Genomic DNA, 21348 nt, shown 5'->3' on the forward strand with positions numbered 1-21348 from the left:
TGCGGACGATGCGAACAAATAACGCCATACAATAGCTATTTTAACATCCTACTAACTTAAATGAAAACTTTCAAATGGTTGAGTGATACTTTGTAACTTTTCGAAGTTGAGTGACCAATATGTAAACTTTTTAATAGTTTAGTGAACTCAAATGTAATTTACCCAAATTTGTTTGAAACAAGTCCAGCTCGGCCCGACCCATCATCACCAATCAACGGTACTGTTAGTCCAATTCCTCTCCAATTCCTTTTTTTTTTCCCTTCGTACCTTTTATTCATCAGTTTCCTTTCTTCTTTATGGAGTCTAGCCTCGTAGCTGGATTCCTGCAACTTCTAAACCCTGTCCTCAAAAAGATGGAGCATTTATTCTAGTGTTTTCCCTTTAAACAGCGAGCTTTTGTTCTTCTGTTTCTCATTTCTGAAAAAGATTTCAAGACAAAAAAAAAAAACGAAGAAGAGGGATACGAACACAAAGCAATGTCTCGCTTAGCAGCTAATTCCGCTTTCCCTAAATCCAAAACCCTCGACAACAAATACGTAAGTCAATTTCCATAAACCGATCTGTTATTCTCGAGAAATTGTACATTTTTTTCTCGTTAATTTCCTTTTTTTTTCACTCTTCCAGCTATTAGCTGCTCGTCTGGTTTTAGAATCGAGTGCAAATGAAAAGAAAATTGGAAATGAGAAAGAAAAATTGAAGGTTCAAAATTTTGCTCTCAATTACGAGAAAATGAATGAGCGATTTTTCTAAAATATGATTTGACTGATGCAAAAGTTAATGTTCATTTAAAAAAAAAAAACTCTTCTAAAATTGGAAGCTAAGTTTCTTCTGTGATCATTTTATTTTGTTGAATTATTCGTTGTAGGAGTAGTTAGAGCATACACCTGAGAAAAATGAAAGATATGTTGAAGCTTATATATTGCGTTTTCCTTTTCTGTGTAGATGCTTGGAGACGAAATTGGGAAAGGTGCATATGGACGTGTTTACAAAGGCTTGGATTTGGAGAATGGAGACTTTGTTGCAATTAAACAAGTTTCTTTGGAGAATATAGCTCAGGAGGATCTCAATATCATAATGGTTTGATTTTCTAGTCCTTTTTGCTCTAGAGTTTCTAAATTTCTGAGTACTTAAATAAAATACATGGTTTCACAAGTTCACTGGGATGGCCTCTTAGTCATTTTGGTTAGCACATTAGTGATAAATGGTAATGTTCCGTGTATTTAAACTACAGTTGGGTTCAGTCACTTCACACAGCTTTTGATATTTTTTTGGTTATGGATTATACCATGTTTTCAGGGCATAATAATGGACGAGAGATTGTTTGAATATGGTGCTTTTTTTTGGTTGCCATGGTTCTTAGTTTTTCATTATTTTTTATTTGACAAAATGAAGCCATGTAACTTCTTTTCTCATGATAAAGAATCAGTAGTTTATTTCCTGAATCTATACACACGACTTATATTTATAAGCAACACGTTTTGTATCAAAGCTACTTGAGAGTCACAGCATTTGAATTTATTTGTCTTGACCGCTTTCAAGGACCTGCTTATGTAAGACCAGTTTGCATCTTATTATAGAAAATCTTAGTGTGCAATCCATTGGGAGACTGGATTTTAGTATCTGAACATCCTCTGAGTACTTATTGGTTGCTTTTTATTCAGAGGGCTTTTACCATCTAGCCCTTAATTATAGTGTATTTAACTTAAATGTCCAATAGTTTAAAAAAAGCTTGGTGATAAACATTTAAATTTGGTCTATGGGAATGCTACCTTTGAAGCATGCAATTACCTTTTCCAGTTTCTGTAGTGTTAACAACGCTGACAAGTTGCTCTTATCTTTTGAATGCTCTTGATCGGTGGAATGGCTTAACATTGCAGCAAGAGATTGATTTATTGAAGGTAAATATTTCCCTCTACTTTTAGTGCTTTTTGAACTTTTCCCTTGTTATAATGCTTATATCAAAATGCTTATAAGTTGGCCATGTTGCAACTATCAATCCCCCCATTCATTACTTGTTGTTTACTGGTCATCTTCCATTCTTCATGGTAATTGTCTCCTGCTGGTCGGATAATACTAATTAAAATTTGAAGCTCTTTGCAGAACTTGAACCATAAAAACATTGTGAAGTATCTTGGGTCATCGAAGACAAAGGCTCACCTGCATATAATTCTCGAGTAAGAAATCTTACGTTGTGGGTTGCAGTGTTCTGTGAGCTGTTAGTAACTTGTATTACTTCTTTTATTTTTTTGTAGGTATGTAGAGAATGGTTCACTTGCTAACATCATCAAGCCAAATAAATTTGGGCCTTTTCCAGAATCTTTGGTGGCTGTTTATATTGCTCAGGTTTGTTTTTTTTTCTTTTTTCTGCAATTTATTGATTCATTTTGCTATAAAGTATCATTGGATTGCTACATACTTGTTCAACAGGTTTTGGAAGGCTTGGTTTATCTACATGAACAGGGTGTTATCCATCGGGATATTAAAGGTGCAAATATTCTGACAACTAAAGAGGTAACATAACAACCATGCCAGTTTTTCTCTTAGTTTTAAATCTATTTCAGGGTCTTTAATTTTTAGTGATTGTCTTGCAATAAATTTGAGCATGGCAGCAGAGAAACCATTTGACCTCCTTATTTATGGGGCCATTGGAGACTAATTGAATTTGGCCATTTAATTCATATGTTTCCTTTTACTTTGGCTACTTATGTGCTGAGAAATCTCCTAAGATAAATGAAACAGAAGTGCTTGAACCTTCTTGAGTTGCAGACCTGCAGGCTGCTGAATTTTGGGCCATATTTTATTGGCTCAAACCTCATGGCCCTTGCTTGTCTGTTCAGATGCATTTTAGTCACCATTTTGTTCTTGTCTTCACAATTTCATGTTCAAGTTGGTTTTGATGATTGTGTCTTTGGGGTTTGTGGACTCACTTTGGGTTTTTTCTGACTTATCTTCAATGTAATTTCTCTTTTCAGGGTCTAGTGAAACTTGCTGATTTTGGTGTTGCAACCAAACTAACTGAGGCTGATGTTAACACACACTCAGTTGTTGGAACGCCATATTGGATGGCCCCAGAGGTACCGATGATTGGATTGTGGCTATTAATTGTCAACCTTATTACTTTTGTCCATTTTTTCATGTTTGTTTTTTAAGGTATATATTGGATGTGTTACTTACAGGTCAAGTTAAATTTCAGGTGATTGAAATGTCTGGGGTTTGTGCTGCTTCTGACATTTGGAGTGTTGGCTGTACTGTGATTGAACTCCTTACATGTGTTCCTCCGTACTATGATCTGCAGCCTATGCCAGCTCTCTTTCGGATTGTGCAGGTCTGTGCAATTTAATTTAGTCAGTATATAAGCATAAGAGTAAATTCTTTGTATTGAGTGGTTCTTTCCATCCTTTATTTATCTCCCTGTTGATTTACATTTCATATTCGGATATTCTTTTCACTGCTGAAGAATGCTTTAGCAAGTTATTTTCTGCCATGTCTTATATTGCTTGTCTTTATGCATACACATACGTATGTGTCTTCCTCTCAGGATGAGCATCCTCCGATACCTGATAGCCTATCTCCCGACATTACTGATTTTCTGCGCCAGTGCTTTAAGAAGGTAAGGTGGCAGATAAATGAAGTTTCAGTTTTGTATTTTAATTATTGCTTGATCTTTCAAAAGTGTATAATGCATCAGACATACTTGGTTTATAACGGACAGAATACGGTTATTAGCAACGAAAGATATATTTTGATGGGAATGACCTGTGTTTTGATCTTATAACCTTGGAATCTATGAAGACCAAAAGCATCCAGTAACTCTCTTGAAATTCTAGAATGAGTAAATATTCTTCTAGTCGCAAAATCTTTGGGTGGAATTCACCATCAGGATGAAATGAAATTAGCAAAATGGAAGGAAAATAGAATAGCCTGATAATTTCATAGACTGATTGAAATTCATGTGGGATATGGCCTTCTATCCTGGTCCCATTTATATGATAACTGCTGCAGTTCAATGGTTGTCAACCGATGTGATGATGGTTGCTGATCAGACCATCACAAATCTTCACTTGACCCTGTTAAAGTCTTTGATGATTTGTTAATTTCTTAGATGAGGCTTCGTTGAATTTTCAGGATGCCAGACAGAGGCCTGATGCAAAAACGCTTCTTTCTCACCCTTGGATACGGAATTGCAGACGTGCTTTGCAGTCTTCTCTGCGTCAAAGTGGAACCATTAGGTGTGTATGGTACAGTATGTTTCATGTGTAATGTATTTTGAACGTTGCCTTGGGTTTTTGGTCAGTATTCTGCATTCATGAATTTATGTGCTATGTCGTCTCCATTATCCGCTAGAGACCTACAATACCTGATCTGGTCAAATAATCAGAGTTTTGATTGATTTTAGTCTAAATTATTTTCACAACCTAGCAACCACATTGAGCTTCCTGTGATCTTATAATAAATGCCCTCTATATACAGCTAATTGGTTTTAGTTTGGATACTTAACAATACTGCTCAGTGGGTTTTTGTCAATTTTTTTATACTAAATTATGAGGACGTATCTCTGCTTATAACTATTTCTACTGCAAACTTGCTTCTTATGCTACTAGTGGACTTAGCATTATATTTCACTTCTATGAGACTTTTCTTTGTTCTGGTGTGCCATTAATATTTGATCTTGTTTTCCTTCATATTTTAAGCAGTTCATATAAAAATTTCCATACCTTAATATTTACAGAGTTGACAATTAAATACTTGTTCATTTATGTTCTATTTAATCCCCTGGTTGTCTATTCCTTGGCAGAAACATTGCAGAAGATGCTGCAGCAGATGCAGAAAGCTCTAATGCAGATAACCAGAGTGCTGGAGAGAATCTTCCTGTGGAGAAAGTGGATGCATCTGAAACGGTGAGAACTTGTTCAGCCTGAACCTTTTCTGGAAGCAAGCCATAGCTAAAGTTGAAAGCTACAGGAGACATAACTTTTTAACGCAAATTTAAAAATTGAGACTATGTTAAGTTGTTTGAAGACTATTGTTTAGTTCATATAGAATGATGCAAGAGGATGTTGATTTTTACACATTAATGACATAGTCTTTTGATTATCAGAGCTCTAGGAAAGAGGTATCATCAACAGAGGCCACTGATCGAAGCAAGTATGATCACGATCATTCTGCAGATAACACTCCTGTTGAAGAAAGAACAAATAATTTAGATGATGATCTACTATCAGATCAAGTTCCAACCTTAGCTATTCATGAGAAACCATCTTTACAGAGTAGTTCTGGTAGACTATCTGTTAAGAGTGTAGCAGTTGCTCTTGGTTCTAGTCAGCTTCATGATATATCACATCAAGATGAAGCTACGATGAATGGTGATGTTGGCTCACCATCAAGAAGGAAACATACGGAAAAAGGACAGGGAGGCAATGGGGATCAAATTGATAATGAGAATAAATCATTTGCCTTTGGACCTATCACTCAGAATGCTGGTCTGCAAAAGGTGATGCTTCATGAAATGGTGTCAGTTTGTGAGAAAGTTAATTTGTTAGATTTATAACATTTATATTAATTTACTTTTGAACTTCAGTCATGCTTTTCTCTGACATTTCAGTGCATGCCTCTATGTGGTTGCTAGGTTGCATGCCAGTTTAGTTGCATTGTTAGAAAGAACTCATCTTGGTTTCTATTATGTCATGGACTGTTTTATCTCTATGAAGTATCTTCTTGGCTTGTATGGTTTAGTTAAAGAAAAAAAAAAGATATCTTCTTTTAGATGCATTCATTATTGCCTGTTTTCTCTTTGTTGCTCAGATCAAATGAGAGTCATAATGGTGAGTGTTCATTTATGCCCTGACCCTCTTTTTCCTCTAGAGAATGTTTATTAGAATTCTGTATTCTTTGAGGTATTATCTATGATTCTCTTTCTGTAAATTCTTTTATCAGTTCTGTGCTTCTATGGTTCTGTTTTGTAACATCTCTTGTCAGTTCTATGCACCTGGCTTGTCATTTTTTCTGCTCACCTTTCTCACCTTCCTTTTTGGTTTCCTCACAAATGTATAAATGGAACCTTACTATTTGACTCCCACCTTTTTAAGGCTGCAAAAGCTTCAGTGACCTCAAGTGGGAATGAGCTAATTAGATTTAGTGATCCTCCTGGAGATGCTTCCTTGGATGATTTATTTCATCCGTTGGATAAAAATCGGGAGGAAAGAGGAGCTGAAGCTTCAACATCTGCATCTGCATCGAATGTGAACCATGATACTGTGCCTGATACTGGAAAAAATGACCTGGCTAAGAAGTTACGTGATACAATTGCTAAGAAACAAATGGAAGAGGAGATGGGTCAGTCAAATGGAGGTGGCAACCTTCTTCGCTTAATGATGGGCGTTTTGAAGGATGATGTAATAGACATTGATGGTTTGGTATGTTAAAAATAATCTGTGATCTAATATGTTTTGAGTGCCATGTTTATGTGATGCTTTCAGACATGAACCTGATGATGTTTTTCTCTTGTTTATTGTATTCCTGTGGCTAGGATTTTGAAGATAAATTACCTGCTGAGAACCTATTTCCCTTACAGGTATGTATCATCTCTTCCAAAAAGTGGACTTGAATTATTTTATCTGTAATGGAACCCTCTTATATAACTTGATTTTTGGTTGTGCAATACACTCTACCTTTGAGTATATTGGGGTTTTCTAACTGTAGTTTGGCAATCTGATTCTAATAGGTTTAAAGTAACCCTTATGCTGCTGTGCATGTGCAGCTTCTTGTTAAGAGTTTTTACCATTATTAATGGATGTCACCTATGTGTCTTGCTGTTGATTTCAATCTAGTAAATTCAAATTTTAAGATATTTGTATTGAAAATATAATATACAGCCACTTCTTTTTACAGCTCCAGTGTTCTTTTCTTTGTCTTCTTTGCTATATAAATTTATTTAATTGTCTGTCTCATGGAGAGCAGGCATCTCAAGTGATGGGAGTCATCATCAGTTTGCTTATGCATGTCAAAATCCTATTATAAGTTGCCCATTGCAGATACTCCTAGGCTGTGTGAATTCTGAGGAGATTATTTTAGTAGTTTTTTCCTCTTAAGATTTATGACTGAAGTTGTATTTTATTATTTCTGTTACCAATAGGGTAAAGACTTGATCTTGTAAGTTCCTAAAAATGAATCTGTATTTACTCCGAATAATTATCCGACCCTTGTTGTCCTTTCCACCCGTCTGTTATGAATTTCTTTCTGTTGAATTATTTATTTTAAACCTTTTTTTTTTTGTTATTGTTGTTCCTGGCAACCAAGAGATTTGAAATCTTATTTTGTTCTTGCACTCTAGGCGGTTGAGTTTGGCAGGTTAGTTGGTTCCCTAAGACCCGAGGAATCAGAGGATGCAATTGTTACAGCATGTCAGAAGCTCATAGCGATCTTCCATCAGCGCCCTGAACAAAAAATTGTTTTTGTTAGCCAGCGTGGTTTGCTGCCTCTAATGGAATTGCTTGATGTCCCAAAAACTCGTGTATGTCAATAATGAGGCTCTCTTCCTCTCTCCTTCCATACCCCCACCAAAAGAGGGAAAAAAAGGAAAAATAAAATCTCCCACTTCCAGTCCTCCTAGCTGGGGAAGGGATAAAGGAGAAAGTTCTAAATTTGTTTCCTACTTGCTTATGGGTTTGGTGAAACTTCAATTGCAGGTCATATGTTCAGTGCTTCAACTTATTAATCATATCATTAAAGAAAACACTGATTTCCAGGAGAATGCTTGTCTTGTTGGCTTTGTAAGTTCTACACTCATGTAGCTTTATTTGTTCACATATAGAAGAGTGGGCAAGGTGTGCTAGTTGTTACATAATCGCTCAGTAGGTTGGGACCTAAAAGAGATTTCATTTTATTTTCTTTTTCCCCCTTCATGAATAACAGTGTCATGGCATGCTCAGAACATGTGCAGTCTCCTTGTTCTACACTAATGAGCGATTACCATTAGAACTCCTTAGGAGTTAGTGGAGACTCTCAACTATTAATGAGGCATCTCTGTGGTTTTTAGAATCCTTTGGTTGGCCTTCAGTTGTAATTCGTGTAAATAAAGGTTTACGTTTGTATGTTTCAGTTGTATGTTTGTGTCACGTTTTGGATTGATCTTTTTAACTGAAATTGATAGGGGAGGGAGAGTGGTTATATTGTTGTATTTATACTGTTTTATTCACTTTCAAGTTACATTATAGATCCCGTTGATTAAGAGCTTTGCGGGGCCTGATCGTCCTCGGGAAATTAGGATGGAGGCAGCTTATTTCTTACAGCAGCTTTGTCAATCAAGGTGTTGAATTGTCTCTTCTCTTTATTTCAGCTGCTTAATATCACTTTTAATTGACAGAAATTACTTGTACTGACCATATTGGTTCCTTCTTTATAGCTCTTTGACTTTGCAGATGTTTCTAGCTTGCCATGGAATCCCAGTTTTGGTTGGCTTTTTAGAGGCTGATTATGCAAAGTACAGGTTTGTGTGCATGTGTGTTTGTGGATGCAATCCTAGATATGCATTGTAATGTAAGATGATGACTGCTTACCATTTTGGGAAGTTCTAAGACCAAGTGCCAAAAATTAATATTCTCAACTTTATGATGCACTCTATCCCCTTTTTGATTCTTTTACCCCTTCTCATTTTTGAATATTGTGCGTTTAAATGCTCCAGTGTGTTTTGCTTTCTATACTTGAAAAATGCTCATTACCACCTGCTCCTGACACAGGCAAATGGTTCACCTAGCAATTGATGGCATGTGGCAGGTCTTCAAGCTTCAGCGATCTACCCCGAGGAATGATTTCTGTCGGATAGCTGCTAAGAATGGGATATTACCGAGGCTTATTAATACTCTTTACAGTCTAAATGAGGCAACTCGACTTGCAACCATATCTGGTGGGGGTGGTTCACATTCTGGTCCAGTCGATTCCAGTCATCATCTGTTTGCTCAGAATGAGACTCCGTTCTCGGTAACTGATCAATCTGATGTCCTTAAAGCTAGGCATGGAATGACTGAGCATTCCTTTCCAGCTGGTGCACAAGAACCTTCACGGGCTTCAATTTCCCTTTCTCAGAGGTCAGATCCTAACCTGCCAGATTCACGTTATCTTGCTGTTGATGTCGACAGACCTCGATCTAGCAATGGGGCATTGGATGTCTCAATTTCTAGAGAATCGTCAGCTTCCAAGGAGCCAGAAAATTTGGATCGGGCAGAGGACCTTAGAAGGCAGAAGATAAGTAATGCTTTGAACAGGACATCTTTGGACAGACCTCCAAAATTGATAGAAGGTATTTCAAATGGACTTACCACTTCAGTTACTACCCAGGCAGAGCAAGTTCGACCTCTTCTTAGCTTATTAGAGAAGGAACCTCCTAGGCAGCAATTGGAGTATGTGCGCCACCTGCCTGGATTGGAGAGACATGAAAGCATACTGCCTCTACTACATGCTAATGACCGAAAAACCAATGGTGAACTAGATTTCTTGATGGCTGAATTTGCAGGTATCTTCTCATGCTTTAATTGATCTACTGCTCAACGCTTTATGTAAACAGTTCACTGTATCTTTCCATTATCACATTATCATCAGTAATTGGTGAAATCCTTGAAAGATGCTTATACTGGAGCTTCCTAACTTAAACTTTGAACTTTTTATACTACCTTTAAATAAGAGTTATGGTATCTCCACTGAGCTTTTTATTAGTTAAGGTACAATTAATATGCTTATTCAATGCTGTTTCTTTGTGGTTTCAGAGGTCTCTGGTCGTGGAAGAGAAATTGGAGGTGTTGATTCTACACCTAAAATTTCACATAAAAGTAAGAAAGTCGGGCAACTGGCAGTAAATGAAGGAACAGCATCCACATCTGGCATAGCTTCTCAGACTGCATCGGGTGTATTATCTGGCTCTGGTGTTTTAAGTGCTAGACCTGGAAGTACGACATCATCAGGGTTGCTCTCCAACATGGTATCAACAATGAGCGCGGATGTTGCCAAGGAGTACCTTGAAAAGGTGGCAGACCTACTTCTTGAGTTTGCTCAAGCAGATACAACCGTTAAATCCTACATGTGTAGCCAAAGCTTGCTTAACCGTCTTTTCCAGATGTTTAATCGCATAGAGCCACCTATTCTTTTGAAGGTACCTAAACTATTTTGGCTTTCCATTTTATGTTTTAGACTGTTTAATCTTCCTGTACACTTCGTCTCACGGTTCATTATTATTTTCTTAGATACTGAAGTGTATTAATCATTTGTCCACCGATCCAAACTGCTTAGAGAATCTTCAGCGAGCAGATGCAATTAAGTATTTGATCCCAAATCTAGAACTCAATTATGGACCGCTTGTATCTCAAATACATCACGAGGTTTGCCTTATTATCCTTGATCATTAGCCTAATAGTCCATTTACTAGCAAATTTGGTATGTCTGGTTTTCTTAAGTTATCAACTGCGATTATTTGAGATTTCATGCGCCTGGTTCTTGTCTTATGCCAATTTCTTAACTTCATCTATATTACTTCCCTCTTTCTGTTTCTCATGGATTTAACATATTGACTGAATTCATTAGATTATATGCTGGAACCCACCTGATGTTTAAAATGGTCATGTGAACTCATGTAATAGCTTATATTCTTACTTAGATCATCTTTAGAGTTTGTAACTGCAACCAAATTAAAGTTTATTCACAAAATTAAATGAACTATTGCTCTCTGCTTTTGAAGTACTGGTTTCTTGCTACTTTGCAAATTCTGCTCCTTTATTTTCACTCACGAGACATGGATTATTCTATCTTCTGCCGCCCTTTTCCATCCAAACATCCTCAAGCACACTGTTTTTTTTCGTTAATTATGTTTTTAATTCTTGCTTTTGACATTTTCTATTTCTAGAAGACCAAAGTTTTACTTGCATTATGCTGGGGTGAAATACTAGAAGTTAGCTTTAGGGAGCTAGATATTGAGCCTTGTTGGTAGCGTGTACTGTGCCATACAAGCTTCAGTTTTTGTGCTAATGTTAGCCTATTAGTTACTTTATTTATTCTCCTTTTCGTACTCTTCTGCTTGGTAATTGGCATCTGAATGTGTATATTACAGCTTTAACTCTTATCCTATTATGATTGTATTCCTCAGTGCCAGTGGGCAGGAAGACTTATCTGATTTGACAATATTTTTCTCTTCTGAAGGTTCTCAATGCACTATTCAACTTGTGCAAGATAAATAAGAGGAGACAGGAACAAGCAGCAGAAAATGGAATCATTCCGCACTTGATGAATTTTATCATGTCAGATTCTCCTTTAAAACAACATGCATTGCCGTTACTGTGCGACATGGCTCATGCATCACGTAATTCAAGGGAACAGTTGAGGGCTCATGGTGGATTGGATGTGTACTTGAGCTTGCTTGACGACGAGCTTTGGTCTGTGATAGCACTAGACTCACTCGCTGTTTGCTTGGCTCATGACAATGACAACCGCAAGGTGGAACAAGCTTTGCTGAAGAAAGAGGCAATTCAGAAATTGGTGACATTTTTCCAATGTTGTCCAGAGCAACACTTTGTTCACATATTGGAGCCATTCTTGAAAATCATCACGTACGAGATGCTACACCCAACGATTATTTTCGTAGTTCTTTTAAGAGCTTGTGCTATATTGACTGATTAGATTATTGATGGCTAAGAACTGACATGAGAACATCCTCAGTCATTTCACTGTTTGAATTGGCGATGCTGAATCTTCTTTATATTAGACTGGCATATATTGAATATTTAGTTCTTGATTTAGAATTAGCTAACTTGACCCTACTTATTTCTGGAATGCAGGAAATCATCCCGAATTAACACAACATTAGCTGTTAATGGTTTGACGCCACTTCTAATCTCAAGGTTGGATCACCAGGATGCCATTGCTCGTCTTAATCTACTTAAATTAATTAAGGTCAGTATGATCCTTTTTATTGTCTCTATACAAATTATTTAACTGATTCCAAATCCTTGAGTATGAATTTGTTTCTTGAGGTCCATTAAGATTGTCCATTTTCCTGACACATACCATAAGGAAGCTCCTTGAAGTCAGCTAAACAAATGAACATGCATCCCTTTGATAGTCACTTAAGTGGGAGAAACGGTTGAATAGGAACCTTTACTATGCTACGCGAGTTGGAAAATATAGAATATTTTTTTGAAAAATCTGTATTCACGATATATCTATGTGAGGGTGTATAAATATATATTTTTAAAAAAGGGGAAAAATGGGGGTAGTTTACTGAATGTATATTAACTCAAAGCACTTGAAAAAAGACTAGTACACCATTGTGCAATTGTGGTTCATAACTAGTTGCTTAGTGATGCATTAAGAGGAGATTTATCATGAATAGTTCCTATATAAACTTTTTGGTGTTGGCAGGCTGTTTACGAGCATCACCCAAGACCAAAACAACTAATCGTGGAGAACGATTTACCACAGAAGTTAAAGAATCTAATTGAGGAACGGAGAGACGGGCAGCGTTCCGGAGGCCAAGTGTTGGTGAAACAAATGGCTACTTCATTGCTTAAAGCCCTTCATATTAACACAGTCCTGTAAATTTACATGTGTTGTAAGAACTTTCCTGGTTCCTCCCCTCTTTATGTATATTGTTTTAATTCTTTAGGAAGGCAATGGTTTGGTTTTTCCACTTTTGTATTCTTTTTTATTTGTTTGGCCAATTTATTTATTTGGTCCCTTTAGTTTGTCATCAGTGTTTAGGAAATGGTTTTGTTTTTGATTGGGTCAGTAAATGCCTCTTTCCCGCCATTTAGCCTTAAAGGATTTGTATCATGTTCGTGTTATAATCGTGTTTTGAGCTATTTTTATTATGTTTATGTAATATTGAACAAGTTAATAGGTCGTGTTATAAAGATTTTGGTATGTTCATGTATGGTGTTATATGGCAACTAATGTTACCGGTTTTAGTTATCTAGTTTGCTGTCCTATGGGCGTTGGGTTTCTATTAGAAGGTAGGGATTGCATTTTTCCCTTTCAAAAAATAGTTAGTTAATCGCTGTGGGTCAAATCAATGCCTAAATGGATCCTTTTAAGAATTTTAGTCATTTCCTTTTTTATTATTAAAAATTAATCTTGTACTTGAACATAGAATAGAATACACGTGATTTGTCAAAATAGATGAAATTTATTTATTCTTTTTAACTTCAAGAGATTAATTTGATCATTCATATAATGTTGCCATTTAATTTGAAATCAAAACCTACTAAATTGAACAATCCAACCATATCACAAAATGTTCTCTTTTTGAGAAAATGCTTCAAATTATTCATAATCTCTACTTTATTCATAAATAAAAAATATACTCCAACTTAATATCCATCCTAAGCAACTCGAACAAAGTGTTTTAAATAATAATTGCTAACAATAATAAAAGCCCTAACTGATTATATATATTGGTGTTTCTTGTTTGTCAGCGGTAAGTGTTTAAAGAACCCTCCACCTACGACGTAGTGTTATACAAATAACATCAAATGGAAGAAAGATGAGCGCAAAAAGTACATTACATTAATGCTCTCAACAATATTTTTTAATCACTCCATCAATCCAAGCACATGATTCTTTTTATATAAGATCAGCGACATTCATCGGCATTTCGTCGATCTGGGTACTATAGTATTGCTCGATATCTCGAAGAATCTTGATGTCATCACTTTTCACAAAATTTATAGCAACACCCTGCACAGACAAAAGTGTGACCAAAAACAATTATATCCTCGGCCGAGGCCAATTATGCAAAAATAATATAAAATCCAGCAAAGGATATCAAGAATATGCAATATTTGGGTCATAAAACGAATTAAAGTCTTCTATTGAACAAAAAAGAGAAAGAAATACCTTTCTTCCAAAACGACCTGATCGACCAATCCTATGGATGTAAAGCTCTCGATTATTTGGGAGGTCATAATTTATCACCAGGGAAACCTAAAACAATCAAAGTAAATTTAGTAATCATAAATTGAAAATGAAAAACGGCTTCTCAAGTGATAGAAAATTAAAATTTCTTTCCCTTTTTACGAGATAATAAGACTGGGCTATTATTATTGGCATCGAGCAATTTTTTGTTCTCTGGAAATATTTAGCCATCTAGACAAAAATAGGAGAAAAAGCGACAGTGAACCAGAAAAAATGAAATGAAAAGCCCCTCAAAAGACTTGCCTGTTGAACATCGAGCCCCCTAGCCCAGACATCCGTTGTGATAAGAACACGGGTTGCACCATCCCTAAACTCTGCCATAATTGCCTCTCTTTCCTTTTGAGGCATATCCCCATGCATTGACGATACCGTAAAGTTATTGCTACGCATCTTCTCAGTTAGCCAATCAACCTATTTCAAAAGCAGAAATCACAATGATAAGCCTCAAGATCACAGCATGAAGTCCAAAATCTTGTATCAAAGAATTCAGAAACATGGTTAACGATGATACCTTTCGTTTTGTGTTGCAGAAAATGACAGCTTGGGTGATTGTCAATGTATCATAAAGATCACATAGCGTATCAAACTTCCACTCCTCTCTTTCAACTGCCACGAAAAACTGCTTGATTCCCTGTAATCATGAAAAAACAGAACAAAAGTTGGCATCAAATCCCAAATTAGAAGTCGTGGAAATCTTGTTAGCGTAATTGCATTTTTTACCTCTAGCGTCAACTCATCACGCTTCACAAGGATCCTTATAGGATCAGTCATAAATTTGCTCGTCATTTCCAAGATTTCATGAGGAAGTGTAGCAGATATCAAACAAACCTACAAGAATTCATCAATTTCAACAATATAAACAGACTCGGATAAGGAGAAAGAAAGAGAAAACAAGGCCTTATGGCTACACCTCATATGCGACAATCAAGGGGGGGGTAGTGGCCTTGGCCCACTCAAAATGAAAAATTGCTTATATAGTCCCTTTAGTTTTTAGGAAATCACTAGTATAATGGTAAAATTATACTCCCCCCCATTTTTTTTCACTTTTGGCCCCTAAAACAATTTCCTGGCTTCGCCCCTGGAAACAATGTTGCAAGATAACAGCAACAAGTCAACAAAAACATCACAACAACTCAGATTAAATTCATTAACTTTAAAACTGAGTAAAAATTGGTAAGCAACACAAACTTGTAGTGCCTAGGAACATTACAACTGTTATCAGGCTTCCAATGCTCGAGGTTCTTCTTATAACAAAAAATAATACAAACTTGAACAAGGCATGATAAGAAAGTGAGAAAGGCACCTGAAGCTCGGGTGGAAGATGTCTGTAAACATCGTAAATTTGATCTTTGAACCCTCTGCTTAACATCTCATCAGATTCATCGAGAATCAATAGTTTAATAGCTCTTGTACGTAGGGTTCTCCTCTTGATCATATCACAGACTCTACCAGGAGTTCCCGACACTACATGAACTCCGTTTTCTAGCTTTCTTATATCTTCACCCACACTTTTGCCTCCAATACACGCGTGTGCTTGTATATTCATGAAATCGCCAATTGTCCTTATCACTTTCTCTGTTTGAGACGCCAGTTCTCTTGTAGGTGACAATATCAACGCTTGAACCCTAAAATAACACTACTTAGCATATTCACAATTCATACTTCAAAATAAATTAAATAAATTATAGATTAATCCTAAACAAAATTCAAGCCTCAACCACCTTCCCTAATTTACCATCTTTCAATAGCATTATTTTTACTCTTTGAATAAGAAACATCTCAAGTTTAGGGTTTTAGCTATGAGGTATCTAAAAATTAGGGCTTTTGCAAAAATTTACATGAAATCGATATCAGAACACATTCAAATCTGTCAAAACAACTAATTTTAAAACAGGTAAAAGATTTGAAATAAAAAACATACTCTCTGCTAGCGGTGTCGACCACTTGACAAACGGTGAGAGCAATCATGGAAGTTTTACCGGTACCAGATTGGGCTTGAGCAATCACATCGCGGCCATTGATTATCGGCATAACGGCTCTCTGCTGAATAGCCGACGGCTTTTCAAAGCCGTAATTGTAGATTCCACGGAGGAGATCGTCTTTTAACCCCATCTGATCGAAACTCAATATCGGCTCGATTCCTTCCGTCGTCTCGAACACTAGCTTCTCATCCTCGGCTCCCATCCGCCGAGCCGCTCTGCTCGTCGTCGCCGCCGCCATCGCTCGTTTTTTCGGCCTTCGCTAAGCTGTGATTGTCTAGCAGGGAAAATTAATTGAAAAGAAAAGAAAAGATTATTAAAAATAGAAATTTAGAACGCGAGGGAAGGCAAGGCAAGCACTGTGGTGCGATTGCTAGGGTTTTATTTATATACGTTTATATTTAGGTTTTATTAGTAAATTGGCTTTGAACTATTTCCGATTTTCAGATGGGTCCCTAAAGTTTTTTTAATCAATAAATTTCAATATAAAATATATTATACTATTTAAATTTAATTAATATTAATATATGTTCTTAATTATGCCACCAATTTTTTTTAACTATTTAAAATTTTAATGATATTTTTAACTATATCCTTACTTCTATATTGTAATTATTAAGACGTGTTTGTACTCTATTTGTAATAATAAATTTGTCAGAAAAAATATTTTTCATACATATTAAAATATTTAACTTTAAAATATTAATATATATTTTCACATTTTATAAACATTTTAATTAATTACTAAACAATAGTTAATTATTACATAAAAGCCACCAATTATCGAGAGAAGAAACTGGTGAAAGTACTTGATAATTTTTTATTATAGAAACCAGATCGAATTAATCATTTTACTATTAAATGAATCAATTTAATTTTCGTATTATTAAAAACAATCGAATAAGACTAATTTTCAATAAATTAATCATTATTATTTAAAAAATAATATGATTTTTTTTCATTTGTAGAACCATAAAAACTTTAAGATATTATCTTTGTTAAATGGTAAATGACATTTTAAACAGTAAATGTTATTTATATTAAAACTTTAACAATATAAAAATTAAATTAATCTATTTAACAATAGAGGACTAGTTTGATAAAATTCTATAATAAAAGGACTTTCCAAATACTTTTACCAAAAAAATGCTACATAAAGCTGAAAAAAACGTGTGAAATCATGTGTACGTAGTCCTACTACGTAAATGTTAAAAGCATCAACGAGGATCTAATTCGCTGATAGTAACCTCATTTACAGATCGTTGTATTGAATCCGTGGATCGAGACAAACCCGAACCGAATTCATTAGCCGAATCGGTCTTGAAGTGTCCGTTTGAGACGAAAAACGCCGGTCGTGAAGGTGCTGGAGCCGTTACGGAGTGACTGCTAAGCATGGTAATAATGTCGGACATTGAAGGTCTATCAGCTGCATTTTCTTGAACACATAACAATCCAATATGTACACATTTGAAAGCTTCAAATGTTGGCCATGGATCGTTCAATATTGGGTCTATTAGCTCTTCAGCTGTTCCATTGTTCCAATGTAACCAAGCCTGTGATGAAGTTAAGTCATTTAGTTCGAATCGGACCATATATATAGTAGATTTGGTTATCTGTGTATTCGTATTTTGTTATTCGTATTTGGTTATCCGTGTATTCATATTTTGTTCACGTATTTTCATGTATGATATAAATCTACCCATGATGTAAATCTTGAGATATTCGTACATCATATATATAAATATAGGAATCCACTTACACCAATAGTTCTATATCTTTTCGTATATTTTTGTATGATTAATATTTTAACGATTCAATCGTCATATTTCATATTATATTCATATAGATCATCTATGACAAATTTGACTATTTGTTTATGTAATAAACTTTTAATTGATCAATAAATATTAACATATATACACTATTTTAGATCAATATGATAGTAATATCAGATTGTTTCAAAATTGTACATGCATGCCAAGTACAATTATATTGATAAATTTAATGATTGGATCGTTAAAATATTAATTGTACAAAAATATAAGAATGGGTGTAAAACTAAAGTTAAGGGTTTAGGGTTGAGTTTTTGAAATTTTCGGATTAGTCTTGTGTTGGGTCTTTCAAAGTTTGAGTCATTTTAGGTTGAGAATTTCCTTTTGTTCGGGTCATTCAAGTTGGGCTCGTATTTATGGGTCGAGACACTACAAGTTCAACTCATTTCGAGTTTTGATCCGTTCAAGTTGTTTCGAGTTTGGGTTATTTTGATTTTGGATTGTTTCAGATTTGAGTTTGTTTGGATTTTGGTTGAACAAATTTTGAGTGTTGACTTTTATAATAAAATCAAGTTGGATCAAGTTTAGATAATGTCTAATAACCCGTAATGTAGAAGAAAAGGAAGCACTTACATGGCTTAGAAGGTTGGTTAAATTGCGGAAGGAAGAATTTTTTTGACCGGTTACGATTTCCAAAACTAACACTCCAAAGCTATACACATCAGATTTGATTGAAAATAATCCGTGCTTAGCATATTCCGGAGCCATATACCCACTGCATATACAATGAACAACTTAAATCAAGATATAACATAGCTTAACTGCAAATTTTTGGATAATACTATGCATTTGTTGGCAAAGGTTTTTTGTTGATGTAACTTGATTCTATTGAGAGTTTTATGAGTTTACTAGTCGAATGGTACATAACACAAATTAGGTATTGTTTCTAGCTGGGTCCAAATAAACTCTTTGGTTTTTCATGGTTTTGATTATTTAGTCGCTCCAAGAAACTCCCATTTAGTGAATACACTAAGGCTTTCAGTAGATTCGGGAGACAAAATCTCAACCGAGGACAATATTTAACTTATGTGATGTATCGCTCATAGGACGCTCAACAGAGTTGAGACACATCAACACTTCTAATATATATAAAAAAGCATAGATCCATGTAAACTATGTATCCCAAGCATAAAATATTAGAAGTGGTAGTGTATCTCATATCTGTCGAGTCTTATAAACCCTATATTTTAAGCATAAAATAATGGGAAAACTTACTAAGTTCCAGCAATTCGATTTGTATTCCCTTGAGTTTCACTTTCACCGAACAATTTTGCTAAACCGAAATCAGAAATTTTAGGATTCATTTCCTCATCTAACAAAATATTACTAGCTTTTAAATCCCTGTGTATAATCCTCAATTGAGAATCTTCATGCAGATAAAGTAGCCCTCTTGCAATCCCAACAATTATTTTGTACCTACTTCCCCATCCTAGTCTCAACCTTTTGCCATGATCTGTATGTGTATTTCATCCAAGTATCAAATTTTGATCAGAAAAATAAGATGATATACAAATATTATTATGATGAGCACAAGATGACAATAGATAATACGAAATGGATATTTGATAATATTAGATCTGTTTTATTGGCTCTCGGATATATATGGATATTGACTCTCAAATGTCTATATTTTGAATTTATTTTCTTTCGCGGATAACACATCGAGATAACCAAATTAGCTACCCTAAATAGCTTTAGTTATGTGGATAACCGGTAGGATTCGAACTCGAATCTATAATGCAATAATTATATTTGATGTCTCTAAATTGATCCTAAAATACAAGACATTTTAATTTCGTATTTAAAGCATCAATATTATTTTAGTCAAATTCCTATGTTTCAGATTTAATGTGGAGCATATTTAGAACACGTATATCAAACCTTAAAAGCTATTTGTTGCTATAAAATGACATATGTTAAAATTTAATTGCATGATTTGAAAAGAGGCTTAAGTTAACAAATAATTAATATTGCACACTAAAATTATGCCACATTAAAATTATTAATTTTTTTAATAGAAATCTTATAAAGCCACGTTATCATGCTTCAACGAAAATCAAATTAAAATAATATATACTGACCAAATAAAATCTTGTCCAAGCTTCCATTGGGTAGGTATTCATAAACAAGAAGCTTCTCTTCTTCTTCCAAACAAAAGCCCAACAGCTTTACCAAATTTCGATGCAGCAATTTTGCCACCAACATTACCTCCGTTTTAAGCTCTGCGAGACCTTGTCCAGAGTTGCTCGATAGCCTTTTTACCGCAATTTCTCTCCCATCAAATAGTTTTCCCTGAATTAAATTGTAAATTTATCTTTGAAAAATTTAAGTAGAAATGTACTAATTTTGAAAAAAATACCTTGTAAACCGGACCGAAACCGCCTTGGCCGAGTTTGTTTTCGTCGGAGAAGTTTGCCGTTGCAGTTTTAAGAGTGTCGAGTCCCATCAAGAGAGATTCCATGATTTTCTCGCAATCGGCTTGAGTTTCTAAGATAAATATTGAAGAATATAAATTTTGAATTTCCTTTTTTGTGAGCATAATTGAGATTCTTTGGTTTGGTTTTGGTTTAAGCTAATCTTGATAGAGGGAAAAACATACACTTGGCCTTTATAAAATTTTTTAAAATTTTCAAGAATGTTAAAAATTATTATTATATGGTCTTCTCTATTCGTATTATCTGTACCAATCTAAATAACGTCACAGATTTACGAATCAAAATCAATTTTCTTCTGTGATTTTCGACACTGACTATTAGATTAACTTGGAACTAAGACATATTATTCTACTCGTAAATGAGTACTAATCATATTGAATCGTCACTTAGAACTCGTTAGTCAGACTTTTTTTTAAAAATATTAACCACCCAATAACTTAAATAAAAACTTTCGAAGAGCTAAGTGACTTAAATGAAATTTTTTAAACAATTTAATAATTATTTTATAATTTTTCATAATTTAAACTTTTATCAAATACATTTATAAATAAATGACATTTCAAAGATCCTCCGAATGTATAAAACTTTTTAAAAATAAATCTAACTGTAGTTATATTTAACACTCATACTTAACTCGAATTAAGCATTGTGTGTGAACTATAGTACGTACCAGCTGCAGTGTTCTTGGCCTTTCGCCAAAAGTAGCAACAGCCAACTATGAGTATCACCAGCAATGAAACCGACGCCATGGATACAACCACAATAACTAAGGGTTTCAAACCACTTTTCTTTCCTGAAAATCATAAGTGTTTGGGTTAAATCTAAAATCGAATTAGAAAATGAGATTTATTTATTAAACTCAAATTTGAAACTTTTCTTAAAAGATAAGTTTATTATCATTCGATCTATTAAACACATACGATGATTAAAGGAGTTGTAAAACATCTCAAAGATGACCAATGAATTAAGTGAGTTAATTAAATTATGAATTTATGAGAATCAAACATTTTGAGGGGAGCCGGCTCCATTAGAAGAAGTTTGTGATGTATTGTTTACTAGAAGCCAATAAATCATTCAACGAGTCAGTATTGTCTCTCGTGAAGGTTTTGTCTTCTATCTTCGTTGAGACCCAATTGCTTGAAGAGAAATACG

At 34.9% G+C, this 21348-nt stretch overlaps 3 protein-coding genes across 4 annotated transcripts; 1 reads left to right on the forward strand and 2 right to left on the reverse strand.

Moving 5' to 3' along the window:
- The first annotated feature begins 209 nt into the window (after positions 1–209).
- LOC107928881 (MAP3K epsilon protein kinase 1) lies at positions 210–12906 on the forward strand. Of its 2 annotated transcripts, XM_016860157.2 has the most exons (24): positions 210–536; positions 943–1077; positions 1878–1898; positions 2101–2174; positions 2253–2343; positions 2428–2511; positions 2973–3074; positions 3194–3325; positions 3539–3610; positions 4126–4229; positions 4796–4898; positions 5099–5491; positions 6087–6413; positions 6527–6571; positions 7331–7510; positions 7686–7769; positions 8214–8305; positions 8402–8485; positions 8736–9508; positions 9759–10141; positions 10233–10367; positions 11182–11588; positions 11817–11931; positions 12400–12906. In XM_016860157.2, the coding sequence occupies exons 1-24, from the start codon at positions 477–479 to the stop codon at positions 12574–12576; spliced, it is 4173 nt and encodes a 1390-aa protein (XP_016715646.2). In that variant the 5' UTR covers positions 210–476; the 3' UTR covers positions 12577–12906. The 2 variants fall into 2 exon arrangements, with proteins under 2 accessions (XP_016715646.2, XP_016715647.2); XM_016860158.2 differs by lacking the exons at positions 210–536; positions 943–1077; positions 1878–1898; ... (1 more) ...; positions 2253–2343; positions 2428–2511 and having other exon boundaries at positions 3177–3325.
- A 499-nt stretch (positions 12907–13405) lies between these two features.
- LOC107928882 (eukaryotic initiation factor 4A-3) lies at positions 13406–16299 on the reverse strand. Its single transcript, XM_016860159.2, has 7 exons — positions 15872–16299; positions 15254–15575; positions 14671–14778; positions 14462–14581; positions 14194–14361; positions 13873–13959; positions 13406–13713 (listed from the first exon to the last, which is right to left on the reverse strand). Exons 1-7 carry the CDS (start codon positions 16168–16170, stop codon positions 13600–13602), a joined length of 1218 nt encoding a protein of 405 aa, XP_016715648.2. The 5' UTR covers positions 16171–16299; the 3' UTR covers positions 13406–13599.
- A 687-nt stretch (positions 16300–16986) lies between these two features.
- LOC107928841 (cysteine-rich receptor-like protein kinase 6) lies at positions 16987–20341 on the reverse strand. Its single transcript, XM_016860116.2, has 5 exons — positions 20121–20341; positions 19843–20053; positions 18977–19214; positions 18335–18476; positions 16987–17482 (listed from the first exon to the last, which is right to left on the reverse strand). The coding sequence occupies exons 1-5, from the start codon at positions 20298–20300 to the stop codon at positions 17147–17149; spliced, it is 1107 nt and encodes a 368-aa protein (XP_016715605.2). The 5' UTR covers positions 20301–20341; the 3' UTR covers positions 16987–17146.
- Positions 20342–21348: the final 1007 nt, after the last annotated feature.

Source organism: Gossypium hirsutum, chromosome D01, assembly GCF_007990345.1.
Source record: "Gossypium hirsutum isolate 1008001.06 chromosome D01, Gossypium_hirsutum_v2.1, whole genome shotgun sequence".
Lineage (NCBI taxonomy): Eukaryota > Viridiplantae > Streptophyta > Magnoliopsida > Malvales > Malvaceae > Gossypium > Gossypium hirsutum.